The sequence below is a fragment of the Jaculus jaculus genome, chromosome 14 (assembly GCF_020740685.1).
Source record: "Jaculus jaculus isolate mJacJac1 chromosome 14, mJacJac1.mat.Y.cur, whole genome shotgun sequence".
Lineage (NCBI taxonomy): Eukaryota > Metazoa > Chordata > Mammalia > Rodentia > Dipodidae > Jaculus > Jaculus jaculus.
The window spans coordinates 9,325,594-9,338,840 of record NC_059115.1 but is presented as its reverse complement, the minus strand read 5'-3'; the positions used below and the strand labels follow the sequence as shown (position 1 = coordinate 9,338,840).

Here is a 13,247-nt window from a genome sequence, read left to right as displayed (position 1 = left end):
TCAGGGCGCGGGGTGCGCGGCCAGGTGGCGCTCCAGCAGCGCGCGGTGCGAGAAGACCTTGCCGCAGGCCGGGCAGGGCGCGCGCTCGGGCCGGTGCGTGCGCATGTGCACGTTGAGCGAGCTCTTCTGCGTGAAGCGCTTGGCGCAGACCGCGCACTGGAAGGCGCGGACGCCGGTGTGCGTCACCATGTGCTTGAGCAGGTAATCGCGCAGCGAGAAGGATCGCCAGCAGACTGCGCACTGGTGTGGCTTCTCCCCTGCGGACGACACGGTGGGCCGCGAGTGTCAGGCCCGCCTGTCCTCCCAGGAGCTGGTCCCCGGCAGGGAGTCCTGTCTCCGCCCTCTTGCCCTCTTCCTAACTGCGGGACCCTTTTTCTTGTTAGGGAAACCACTCTGAAATTCTACTTTGCAGCGAGTTCCCGCCCCCGGACCCGTACCCTCATTTCGTGATGCCACTGCAGTGCAGGGGCCCCCAAATCTTAACAGGTACCCAAGAAAGCAACCCTACCGGATGTGGTGTCTGTCACACACCTTTAATCCCAGCACCCAGGAGGCTGAAGTGGGAGGACCGCTGTGAGCTCGAGGCCAGCCTGGGCTAGAGTGAGACCCTACCTTGAGAAGGGAAAAAAAGCAACCCTGCCTGTCTGGAACAACATCCACTGCTTTCAGGATCCCACTCATTTCTCCCCCGGCCCACCCTTGGCCTGACACAGGGAGACACTGGGACCCAGACTTTGGCCTCCAAACTCCCTACGCCCAGATTGCTATCTTCTTTTCTGGGGTTAGTACAGCAAGGACCGGCACCTTTCACAAGGAAAGCCCCAGCCGCCCAGATTCCCTTATGGTGGTGACAGTGAGCTGGATTGGGAGAGGCAGGCTGTGCATGGGCCTAGACTCAATCGGGTGTTGACAAAACGCCTGTCTCAGACACAGAAGTGCCTGTTGGGGTCGGAGCAGGGGGATGTCCCCCAAGACCACAGGCCACCCAGCTCCCTTTATTCCTGAGCTTAGCCAAGGCACATGTGTCCTTCCGGTCACACCCCAGCTCAGAATGCTGATGGCTTCCCCATTTGGGCCACTCAGTCAAGCCCCAAGTTCCTGCCCGAATAACCTCCCCCCCCACACACACACACACAAACCCCACCAGTTCAGGCTCAGAGCCTTCCAGTCAAGTTTTCAGTTTTCTTGAAAATGGCTACTTCTGCCGGCTCACAGGCTCTAGCTTTCTGTACCGCTGCGGCCACTCCAGCCCGCGGGAAATACTCTGCACCGGGGCATTCACACCACCTCAGGACGCATCTCCCCGTGTCACCTCCCGCTCTCACTTACCCTGAACCCTGCACAAATTCCCCTAGCAAGGCCAAAAGCAGAGGGAAGGAATGCATTCCCCATGCCATGTTTTCCTCCTCCCCTCCTGGTCTCGGGCCCTCAACAAGCCACCTGTGCTGGCTTTCCATGCCTTCCGTGGGCCAGCGAACCCACCTTTCCTTCCCCGTTATCCCCACGCCACCACAGCCTCCCATCAAAGTTCCATCCCTTCGGCCCACCCCAAGCCAGGACCAACCCTCTAGAGACCCTGGGCAGGCTCTTACTCCCCAACCTCTTTACAGGTGGGGCAAATTTCCAGGCTTCCTGGTACCAAAGAGCAACAAAACTTCACCAGTGTCCCACTCCCCTTAGAAAGTTAATTTCCAATGACCAAGGGGCTCAGAGGGAGTACAGGTGGTCTCCTCCCATCTCCCATCCCCGGCTCACCGGAGTGGATGAACATGTGCTTCGTGTAGTTTTTCCGAGAGCTGAATGTCTTGCGGCAGTGGCTACACTCATAGGCGGGTTGCTCGGTACTGGTACCGGTACCGGCACCGGCACGGGGGGTGCGCACAGTTGTGCCTGAGGGGGCAGTGGTAGAAGCGGCAGGTGGGACCGGGTTTTCTCCCAGCTGACCACTGGGCGCCACATCAGGCTGGAGCGTGGGGTAGAAGGCCGGTGGGGGTGCCGGTGCTGGTCCCGATGGGGCAGGAGGGGTTGGCGCGGGTGGCCCCGGGGCACCAAGGTGAAAGGGGAAGAGGGCCACAGGCGGCCCCTGGGTCTTCATGCCAGATGGACGAGGCCCAGCCAGGGCGCAGTCGGGAGGGGGAGGAGGAGCAGGGGTCTCTGTGGGACAACTTTCCGGGGCAGCGCTATCTTCCTCATGCCAAGCGGACACATAGCTATCTGGGAATACATCCTCGGCCACTGCAGTCCCTCGAAGGAAGTCTCTGCCGGCACCACCATAGTCAGCGAGGCCAGTGGACACAGGGGGGTCCTCGCGCACGCTGTTGGCAGCCGTGGTGAGAAAGCCAGCTGCACAGTCGGGGAAAGAGGACGCCTGGCCCTCACCCGGGCCTCCACCTTCGCCATCCTCAGCGTCGGTCTCTTCATCGGTCTCCTCCTCGTCGTCTTCCTCACCTCTGTCTTCAGGGGCCGTGGGCAGCGCTGGCTCAGCATCGGGGCCCTCGGCTTTGATCGGGGCTGGGGGCGCGGGCAACTGCAGGCGCGCAGGTTGGCGCTGCTTGCGGCTGTGCACGGCGCTAGGGTGACCCGGGGGGCGCGCGGCCAGCAAGTGGCGCAGGCGGTGGCGTAGCTGCGCGGGTGCAAGCGGAGGGGGCACGGGCGCGGGCAGGGGCGCGGGCGCGGAGGTGCCAGGGATGCGGGCACGCGCGATGATCTGCGTGCACTCGTCGATGACCGTCTGGATGCGAAGCACCGACGCGGCCGTGAGCACCTGCAGCGCTTCGCCCTGGGCTACCACGAGCGAGCCGCTGTAGAGGAACTCGACCAGTTGGCGCACTGTCTGCGCGGGCACCACGGGCGGCACGCGAATCTCGGAGTGACCCAGCAGTAGCTTGTCCTGGAAGAAGGGCGAGCCGGCGGCTAGCACGCAGCGATGGGCCCGCAGCGAAGACTCACGGATGCGTACCGTCACGTCGCAAAAGTGCCCGCCCAGTCTCTGCCCGTTAAGGGTCTCTAGGAGCGAGCGAGAGAAGTTCTGCAGGTGGATATGGTGTACTGCCTCTGTTGCTGCCATCTGCGGGGGAATGAGGAAGTCAGAGCAGCAGCAAGGTCAGCTAAGGATTCCACTCTTAGCAAGGAAGGGCGTAACATCTAGGCGTGATGGCGCACGCCTTTAATCCCAGCACTCAGGGAGGCAGAGGTAGGATCGCCATGAGTTCGAGGCCATCCTGAGAGAGACTACATACTGAATTCCACGTCAGCCTGGGCTAGTGTGAGACCCTACCTTGAAAAAAAAAACAAACAAAAAAGGAAGGGCGTAACATATACCCAGACCTGCCAATCCTACTCTTCCCCAGCAGCCCATCTCAGACCCTATCCCCAGTACAAAACATGTGACCCCCCCTCACTCCAGAGGTGCCGCTCCCACAAGGCTAGCACACATTCTAGCTCTGCTCCCAGCTTCAAGGATCCTGGGCCTAGATCCCTTGTCTGGCATGCCCCAGCCTCCCCTCTGGGATGCCTATCCAACTCCTCACACACAGGCCTGCCTCCTATCAGAATGATTAGTGTGGCCTGTACTAAAGGAAGGACGTGGCAAGGCCCTCCAGCCCTCTTTTTTAGCATCTCTTGAGGCCTGAGAGGCTCTTTGGTGTGGGCGTGGCGTAAATACCCAGGGTCTTTGACCCTGCCCAAGTCACGTGAAGGAGCGGCAGACTCTTTCCAGCGTGGTAGAGCAATTCCCTTCTCATGAATGTGAGAGCACTGCCCACCTTCATGCATTGGAAAGGCTAGGTATTCTGCAAGAGACTTGGAATCTTAGGATGTGCCATTTCACCAAGCAAGTAGGTGACTCCAGCTCTGTGGACCTGCTTCCCTTATACTCTGCTCAGACTGCACACACTTCTGGTCTAGGGGAAAGCATTAAGAAACAAAGTATACCCTGTTACCTGTGCACCAAACTGTGTTATCCAGGGCGCCATCACCACTAAGTGGAGCCCCACTAAATCCTGTCTGTACACCCACAACTCTACAGATTCAACACGTCAGGCTCCTTAGGCAAAAATTTCCTTCTTTTTCCTGAAGCTAGTCCCTTCCCTTTCTCCCGGTTTATCTCACATATATTGCCAGCTACCAGTGACCTGGACTGGTGAAGTCACCTTATTCCCTCCACATCTCCGCCACGGGCCTTTCCCCACAGAGCAGCCAGAGGGAACATGCTTAGAACTAGCAGATCGGTCCCTCTACGGTGATGAATTAATTAATTCCTCAAGCAAAACAAGTCAAGCTCCCTGCACCAGCTTCTGCCAGACCTTCTCCAACCTGTGTACCACCCCACGGGGCTTGAACCCCTCATTCAAATCAACCTCCCCTCCTCCCCGCAGGGCTCCATTCCTCGCCCAGTGCAGCAGGGCCTTCTTAGACGCCCTCAGAACAAAGGCACCTCCCACATCTAGGGCAACATATTCGTTGCCAAGCCTTCGCCCACGTCGTGCACTTTGCTCCAGGCACCTTGCTTCTTATCCTATACCATGGCTCGCTCTGTACCCTCGAGCCCGGAGCCCACCCTCGGGCCCCACACGACTGCACCCCGTGCAGCCACCAGAAACCCAGGCTTTTCCCGCCTCCGCCCACTGCCCCGATCCTGCAGCGCCCCCTCGCGTCTGCTACGAGCGCCCACGTGGGCGCCCCACCGCTGGCACGTCCCGACCTCCCCTCTGGCTATACGGCAGGGGGAGGCCTATCCGACCCCCACCTCCGACTCCTCTTCAGGTACCAGGCCCTGCAGTGGCCGCCTCCTGCTCCTCGCCCAACTTGAAGGCCGCACTTCCGGGCCGCGACCCACGCGGAACCGAAGGCCGAGGTCCACCACCACGCCGACCGAACCACAATCCGAGAGCACGCTTCCGGTGTTTCTAGTGCGGGGTGGGCGGGGGAAATAGGTCCGCCGTGGGACCACATTTTCGGTTTTCATCAGAATGGGAACCAAAGTCTCAAGCTGTAGGGTGGCTGGGGGGGGTGGGGGGGGGGGCGTCGGGAATCTTTGGGCGTGAGCACACTTCCGGAGTCGCCCTGGTAACCGGAGGGGCGGGACGTGAGCTATCAATCAATCTGTGGGCCGGCCACGCCCCCGGCGTGCAGCGGGGCAGGAGAGGGCGCTCAGGCTGGCTCCCCGCGGCCTGCCGCTGCCACCCCGGGGACAGAAAAAGAGGGTCATTCCTCGCCGGACCCGAGGAGGGCGCGTGCAGTCCCCCCAGACTCGCACTTCGTCTGAGAAGCCCGGCTGGCCCCGCCTCAGGACGCAGCCTGACTCCTAGCTCCGTACCAGCCCGCCCGGCGCTTTCCCGTTGCATAAAAACTATTACCTCGACCAGGCCGAACCTTAGGGAAAAAGAAAAAGAGGGAAAGAGCCGGGCGTGGTGGCGCACATCTTGAATCCCAGCACTTGGGAGGCAGAGGTAGCTGGATCGCCTGAGTTCTAGGCCACTCTGAGACTAGAGTGAATTCCACATCAGCCCGAGCCAGAGTGAGACCCTACCTCGGGAAAAAAAAAAAAAAAAAAAGCCAAAAAAGAAAAGAAAACAAGTGTAAGGCGTGAGGTGGGGCTAGGGAGTGTCAGAGACCAAATATCAGAAGTCACCAGAAAGGAGTTCCACAGCCAGTCAAAACAGCCTTGATCTGAAAAGGGCCCTGAAGTGTGGATGGTCATCCTAGGTGAGCCAAACTCAAGTGAGGGGCTGCCCTGGACTGCTGCTCCATTTTTGGGGCAACCCCTCAGCCAGGTATCACTTTGTGAAGGCTAAAAAGAGAAGCCAGGGCCAGGCATGGTGGCTCGCCGCTTTAATTCCAGCACTTGGGGGGCAGAGGTAGGAAGATCACTGTGAGTTCGAGGCCACCCTAAGACTACATAGTGAATTATAGGTCAGCCTAGGCCAGAGCCTGGCCCTGCCTCTAAAAACAAAAACAAAAAAAAAAGAGATAGAAGGGCTGGGCTTCAGTGCAGCCGGTACTGTGGGGTCTGGAGTTGGATGGAACTTCAGTGGGAAGACAAGGTCCCGGATGCTTGTTCTCCATTCTGGACTATACTGGATAGCTGTGGTGTAAATGAGCTTTTTTTTTTTTTTTTTTTCCCCTGCAGGCCTAGGGAAGGGAAAGTTGTGCTAGGTGGGAAAGCTGATTAGAATCCAGTTCTAGCAGATGGACCTATAGCCCAGCTAATAGATGTGCTTTCCTAGCATGGGGAAACCCTGGGTCCCTACCCCAGTACTTCATAAATTGAGCGTGTGGTGGAGCACACTTGAAGTCCCAGCATCCAGAAGGTAGAGGCAGGAGGATCAAAAGTTCAAGGACTGGGTTAGAGAGATGGTTAAGGTGCTTGCCTGTGAAGCCTAAGGACCCATGTTCCACTCTCAGGATCCAACATCAGCCAGACACACAAAGGTAAGGCAAGCGCAAGGTTGCACATGCCCAGGAGGTGGCGTGAGCGTCTGGCATTCGGTTGCAAAGGCTGAGGCCCTGGCAATTCATTCTTTCTATCTCTATCTCTCACTCTAAGAAAAAAATAAAAAGAAAAGAAAAGAAAGAAAGTTCGAGGAAGTTCAAGGTCATCCTAGGCTATATGAGACCCAAATAAGGCACCTAAGGGGCTAGAAGAAATGATAACCTCCTTTTTTGTTGTTTGTTTTGAGGAAGGGTCTTGCTCTGGCCCAGTAGTCTCAGGGTGGTCTTGAATTTATGGCAATCTTCTACCTCTGCATCCTAAGTACTGGGATTAAAGGCATATGCCACCATGCCCGGCTAAAGGTGCTTTCTTGAAAAGGCTGCTGATCCAGGTTCAATTCCCTAGCCACCCATATACAGTCAGATGGGCATTCATTTTTTTAATTATTTATTTCTTATTAACAACTTCCATGATTGTAAACAATATACACGGTAAGGTCCTCCCTCTCCCCAATTTCCCCTTTGAAACTCCATTCTTCATCATATTCCTTCCCCCTCTCAATCAGTCTCTCTTTTATTTTGATGTCATGATCTTTTCCTCCTATTGTGATGGTCTTGTGTATGTAGTGTCAGACACTGTGAGGTCATGGATATCTAGGCCATTTTGTGTCTGGAGGATCACGTTGTAAGGAGTCCTACCCTTCCTTTGGCTCTTACATTCTTTTTTTTTTGTTTGTTTGTTTGTTTATCATTTTTATTTATTTGAGAGTGACAGAGAGAGAAAGAGACAGAGAGAGAGAGAGAGAGAGAGAGAGAGAGAGAGAGAGAGAGAGAATGGGTGCACCAGGGCTTCCAGCCACTGCAAACAAACTCCAGACACGTGTCCCCCCTTATGCATCTGGCTAACATGGGTCCTGGGGAATGGAGCCTCGAACTGGGTCCTTAGGCTTCACAGGCAAGTGCTTAACCACTAAGCCATCTCTCCAGCCTCCGGCTCTTACATTCTTTCTGCCACCTCTTCTGCAATAGACCCTGAGCCTTGGAAGGTGTGATAGAGACATTGCAGTGCTGAGCACTCTGGTCACCTCTTTCTAGCACCTTGATGCCTTCTGAGTCATCCCAATGTCACTGCCATCTGAAAAGAGAAGGTTCTCTACCAAAAGTGAGAACAGCATTAATATATGGGTATGAACATTAAGAGAAGTGCTTACTGGGCAGTTTGATGAGCATAGTATATACATTTAGCCAGACAGCAGCAGATGTTACACCCCAAGGGCTCATGACTACCCTGTTTTAAGTTTTCAGGATCAGGGATGTATTGCCTCCCATGGAGTGGGCCTTCAGTCCAATTAGAGGACAGTTGGTTTCCACCATGACAAATGTGCCACTATTGCACCCATTGACTCATTTGGCCTGGCTGGCCAAACATAAAGCTTGCAGTGTCCACTGTTGAGTATCTTCACTGGTGATTTCTCTTTTTTTTTTTTTGGTTTTTCGAGGTAAGGTCTTACTCTAGCCCAGGCTGACTTGGAATTCACTATGGAGTCTCAGGGTGGCCTGGAACTCACAGCAATCCTCCTACCTCTGCCTCCCTAGTGCTGGGATTAAAGACTTGTGCCACCACGCCCTGCTGGTGATTTCTCTTTCTCCCATTGAACTGCATGCAGAATGGCTTCTTTCAGCCTTCTGTCAGCTGGTCTACATGGAGGAGGTTATCAACTCTGTTTCAGCAGGATTTCTCAGTGACCTTGCAGCCTAAGTATGTGGAATCTTCAGCAATAGGGTTTTACCATTGATTACTGGTGGGAAACCAAGGGCCTCGGTAATGGCCTGTAATGTTTTGGAGGCATCAGGGACCTCCCTAGTCTACAACTCACTGGAAAGTATCCAGATGGGCATTCATTTTTATTTATTTTTATTTTTTTTTTAAAAATATTTTTATTTATTTATTTATTTGAGAGTGACAGGCACAGAGAGAAAGACAGAGGGAGAGAGAGAGAATGGGCGCACCAGGGCTTCCAGCCTCTGCAAACGAACTCCAGACGCGTGCACCCCCTTGTGCATCTGGCTAACATGGGACCTGGGGAACCGAGCCTCGAACCGGGGTCCTTAGACTTCACAGGCAAGCGCTTAACCGCTAAGCCATCTCTCCAGCCCGGGCATTCATTTTTTTTTTAAATTAATTTATTTATTTGAGAATGACAGACACAGAGAGAAAGACAGATCGAGGGAGAGAGAGAGAATGGGCGCGCCAGGGCTTCCAGCCTCTGCAAACGAACTCCAGACACGTACGCCCCCTTGTGCATCTGGCTAACGTGGGACCTGGTGAACCGAGCCTCGAACCGGGGTCCTTAGGCTTCACAGGCAAGCGCTTAACCGCAACGCCATCTCTCCAGCCTCCAGGCATTCATTTTTATTGGCAAAAGATCCTGGTGTAAATTGGGTGTGGTGGCACATGCCTTTAATCTCAGCACTCAAGAGGCAGAGGTAGGAGGACCGCCATGAGTTCAAGGTCATCCTGAGACTACAGAGCAAATTCCAGCTAGAGTGAGACCCTACCTCAAAAAACAAAAAAAACAAAACAACCAAATATCCTTTTGTAGCTTGATGTGGTGGTACATGCCCTTAATCCCAGCACTTGGGAGGCAGAAGTAAGAGAATCACCCTGTTCTTGAAGCCACCCTGAGACCACATAGTGACCTGCAGGTCAGTCTGGACTAGAGACTCTATCTCAAAAAAAAAAAAAAAAAAAAAGGCGTGGTGGTGCACTCCTTTAATCCCAGCACTGGGGAGGCAGCAGTAGAATTGCTGTGAGTTCAAGACCACCCTGAGACTACATAGTTAATTCCAGGTCAGCCTGAGCCAGAGTGAGACCCTACCTCGAAAAAAGAAAAAAAAAAAAAAAAAAAGGAAGGCAAACATAGGAGCATCACTGTGAGTTCAAGGCCCACCTGAGGCTGCATAGTGAATTCTAGGTCAGCTTGGGCTGCAACAGGACCCTACCTTGAACTAAAAAAGAAAGGAAAAAACAAAAGATTATTTGGGTAGTTTCAAGGTAAACTACATGCCTTTAAAGGCAGAGATGTTTGGGGAGCATTCCACAAGAGGAAACCATGTGCCAGGTGAGGGGCGGGAATCTGAGAAGAGCCCTGGACATCAGCCAGCAGCAAAACAGCGATCTCGGGCATACAGCTGCTGGAACTGGATTCTGCCCACAACATGAAAAAACTGGATGACCGAATCTCCCAGAGTGTATCTGGCCCATACCTTGAATTCTGACTTGTGAGCAGGGAGGAAGGTAAATTGAAAGTGATATTACTTTAAGCCCCTGCATCTACCGTCCTCTGTTACAGTAAAGATGGAAAACAAATGCAACTGGGGACAGGAGATGGGGAGCAGGTGGTAGAGTCTTTGTCATGTGTGAGGCCCTAGGCTAGAACCCCAGCACTGCCTAAATGAGATGTGGCGGAGGTAAGAGGATCGCCATGAGTTCAAGGCAAGCCTGAGACTACATAGTGAATTCCAGGTCAGCCTGAGCTAGAGTGAGACCTACCTTGCAAAAAGTGTTGGAGCCAGGCATGGTTGCACACACCTTTCGTGGCTGGCCATGGTGGCCTTTAATCTCAGCCCTTGGGAGGCAGAGTTAGGAGGATCACCTTGTTTTCAAGGCCAGCCTGGGACTATAGAGTGAGATTCAAGTCAGTCTGAGCTAGAGTGATACCTACTAGAAAAAACTAAACTTAAAAAAAAAGCGGGGGAGCTAGAGAGATGGCTTAGCGGTTAAAGCGTTTGCCTGCAATGCCAAAGGATCCTGGTTCGACTCTCCAGGACCCACATAAACCAACTGCACAAGGGGGCGCATGTGTCTGGAGTTTGCAGTGGCTGGAGGCCCTGGTGTGCCCATTCTCTCTCTCTCTCATTATTTATTTATAAGTAAATAAATAAAATTCTATTTAAAAAAAAAAGAAAGAGAGAATGAGAGAACTGGTCGTGGTGGTACACGCCTTTAATCCCAGCACTTGGGAAGCTGAGGCAGGAAGATCACTGTGAGTTCAAAGCCACCTATTACATAGTGAGTTCCAGGTCAGCCCGGGCTAGAGTGAGAGTGAGACCCTACCTTGAAAAACAAAAACAAAACAGAAAAAGGTATGGTCAGAAGTTCAAGGTCACCCTCAGCTACTTAGCAAGTTGTAGGTAAACCTGGACTATGTGAGGGGGCATCAGGTTGCATTGCTAGGTAGTTTCGCGTGCTGTGCCACACACAAAAGTAAAAGGCCTTAAATCTGCCCTTACAATCTCTAGTTTACTAGAGATCAAAGAAGGATTTCTCCTCACCTTTTTTTTTTTTTTAAGAGACAGAGACAAAGAGGGAGAGAAGAGACATGGCAGGGCCTCCAGCCCCTAGAAACAAATTCCAGGTGCATGTGTCACCTTGTGCATCTGACTTACGTGGGTCCTGGGGAATCAAACCTGGGTCCTTAAACTTTGCTGACAGGTGCCTTAGCTGATAAGCCATCTCTCCAGCCCTTTTATTTATTTATTTGTTCTTCAGGTAGGGCCTTCCTCTAGCCCAGGCTGACCTGGAATTCACTATGTAATCACAGGCTGGCCTTGAACTCACAGCAATCCTCCTACCTCTGCCTCCTGAGTGGTGGGATTAAAGGCATGCACCACCACACCCTTGCTAAACCTGTTTTTGTTTATTTGAGGGAGAGTCTTGCTCTAGCTCAGTCTGACTAGGAATTCACTATGTAGTCTCAGGGTAGCCTTGAACTCATAGCTATACTCCTACCTCTGCCTCCCAAATGCTGGGATTATAAAATTTGCGCCGGCCTGGAGGGATGGTTTAGTGGTTAAGGTGTTTGCCTGCCAAGCCAAAGGACCCAGATTCGACTCCCAAGGGCCCAGGATAGCCAGATGCACAAGGGGGCGCATGCATCTGGAGTTCATTTGCAATGGCTGAAGGCCCCGGCACACCCATTCTTTCTCTCTTTCTCTGTTAAATAAGTAAATACTAAAGGCGTGTGCCACCACGCCCAGCTAAACCCTGTTTTTCTATAAACAACTTTAGCCCTCTTTGAGAGGGAGTTCTCCTCTCCCAGAATTTAAATGTGATCCTGCATTGTGGTTGGTTAAACTCAGCCCCCAAAACTTGGCTTCATGTCTGGCCTCTTCTTGAGCCAGCTAGCCCAGACCAATCAGCTCTCACTCCGGCTCACCAGAGCCTGAAAGTAGGGCCTGCCACAATCAGGCTACATGTAGTTGCTTACCTGTGGGCAGGTCTCTTCTGAACTTTCAGGTCCTGGTAAACCTCCTATATTCCCACATGGGTCTCTACCCTTCCTGCCCTCCACGTGGCAGGAGCTCTGTGTACTTCCTCCCCTTTCCTTCTCTTAATCTAATAAAGTCTCTCTAACCCTTACCTATGGTCAATGGATTTTCAGTCTTTACATTTGTAAGACAAAAATCCAACAATAAAAAAATTAAAAAAAATCCAGGGCACCCTAAATTTATTGGTGTATTGACAAGGAACCCCAAAATTCCCATTTCACATGACACCCTGTCTCAAAAGAAAAATAATCATGTCTGGGTGTAGTGGTTCACAACTGTAGTCTTGGCACTTTGAAGGCTGAGGGCAGAGGAATCAAGAGCTCAAGGGCAGCCTGGATTACATAGTGAGTTTCAGGGTAGTTTGCACTGCATTAAGTCCCTATCTCAAGGGGGGGAAAAGTCAAAGGAAACACAAAACCAAATCAAATTTTAAAAGGCCACATCAAAAATAAAATAGAAGTCGGGCGTGGTGGCACACACCTTTAATCCTAGCACTCGGGAGGCAGAAGTAGGAGGATCACCATGAGTTCAAGGCCACCCTGAGACTACATAGTGAATTCCAGGTCAGCCTGAGCTAGAGTGAGACCCTACCTTGAAAAACCAAAGGAAGAAAGAAAGAAAGAGAGAGAGGGAGGGAGTGAGGGGAGGGAGGGAGGGAGGGAGGGAAGGAAGGAAGGAAGGAAGGAAGGAAGGAAGGAAGGAAGGAAGGAAGGAAGGAAGGGAGGAAAAAAGGACAAATGGAAGCTGGGCATGGTGGCACACACATTTAATCCCAGCACTTGGGAGGCCAAGGTAGGAGGATCTGAGAGTTCAAGGCCACCTTGAGACCACAGAGTGCATTCCATCCAAGTCAGCCTGGGCAAGACCCTACCTCAAAAAAAAAGCAAAAACAACAACAAAAAGACTGGTGAGACCGAGGGGCCACTGTCGAGGCAAATAGCAATAAGGAGTAGAGAGGAGCCTCAGCTTACATCCTGGGTGCACCTTGGGCAAGTTTACAGAGATGGCAGAAGCAATGGGTGGGTCTTGCCAAGGGTACCTTCAGGATTTCCTTGTCCTAAAAGCATGCGGAACTTAAGGGCCAACCAAGGGGAGCGAGGACAGGAATGTGTGCTTTAGAGAAAAGGTTTACCAAGCTTTCATATGTAAAAGAGCACCTAGCCTTGGTGCAGAGGGTCATCTGGATGACCTGGGGCGGGGAATTCTCCACCCACTATAAAAGACCTCCACCCACACCCCCTTCTCAGTCCCTAGAGCTGCGTGTTCATCCCACTACACCGTCATTCCTAGTAGATTTTGCCCCTCAGTATAACCACCCAGCAATTTTAGGGTGTGTTCCTCCTCGGACCTCTCCTGTGTGTTCTTCAGACCATAAGTTCCTAACCCTTACTCCTTAAAAAAAAAAAAAAAAGTGGAGCATAGTAGGCCACGCCTTTTGTCTCAGCACTCAGGAGGCAGAGGTAGGAATACTGAGTTCCGGGCCA

At 52.7% G+C, this 13,247-nt stretch overlaps 1 protein-coding gene across 4 annotated transcripts; it reads right to left on the bottom strand.

Annotated features, from left to right (window-relative positions):
- On the bottom strand, nt 1-4,969 carry Zbtb45 (zinc finger and BTB domain containing 45). 4 transcript variants are annotated; one of them, XM_004672892.3, is made up of 3 exons: nt 4,748-4,969; nt 1,756-3,067; nt 1-257 (listed from the first exon to the last, which is right to left on the bottom strand). In XM_004672892.3, the coding sequence occupies exons 1-3, from the start codon at nt 4,964-4,966 to the stop codon at nt 1-3; spliced, it is 1,788 nt and encodes a 595-aa protein (XP_004672949.3). In that variant the 5' UTR covers nt 4,967-4,969. The 4 variants fall into 4 exon arrangements, with proteins under 4 accessions (XP_004672949.3, XP_044989352.1, XP_044989353.1 ...); XM_045133417.1 differs by lacking the exon at nt 4,748-4,969 and adding an exon at nt 3,942-4,607; XM_045133418.1 differs by lacking the exon at nt 1-257 and adding an exon at nt 273-595.
- Nucleotides 4,970-13,247: the final 8,278 nt, after the last annotated feature.

What these genes read in the sequence shown, in the direction of transcription:
- Zbtb45 (XM_004672892.3), bottom strand. Translation starts at nt 4,966, where the DNA reads ATGAAAACCGAAAATGTGGTCCCACGGCGGACCTATTTCCCCCGCCCA. An exon ending in TACCTGAAGAGGAGTCGGAG is followed by an intron (nt 3,068 to 4,747) that starts GTGGGGGTCGGA and finishes ATTCCCCCGCAG; the next exon opens with ATGGCAGCAACAGAGGCAGT. An exon ending in GCACATGTTCATCCACTCCG is followed by an intron (nt 258 to 1,755) that starts GTGAGCCGGGGA and finishes TGTCGTCCGCAG; the next exon opens with GGGAGAAGCCACACCAGTGC.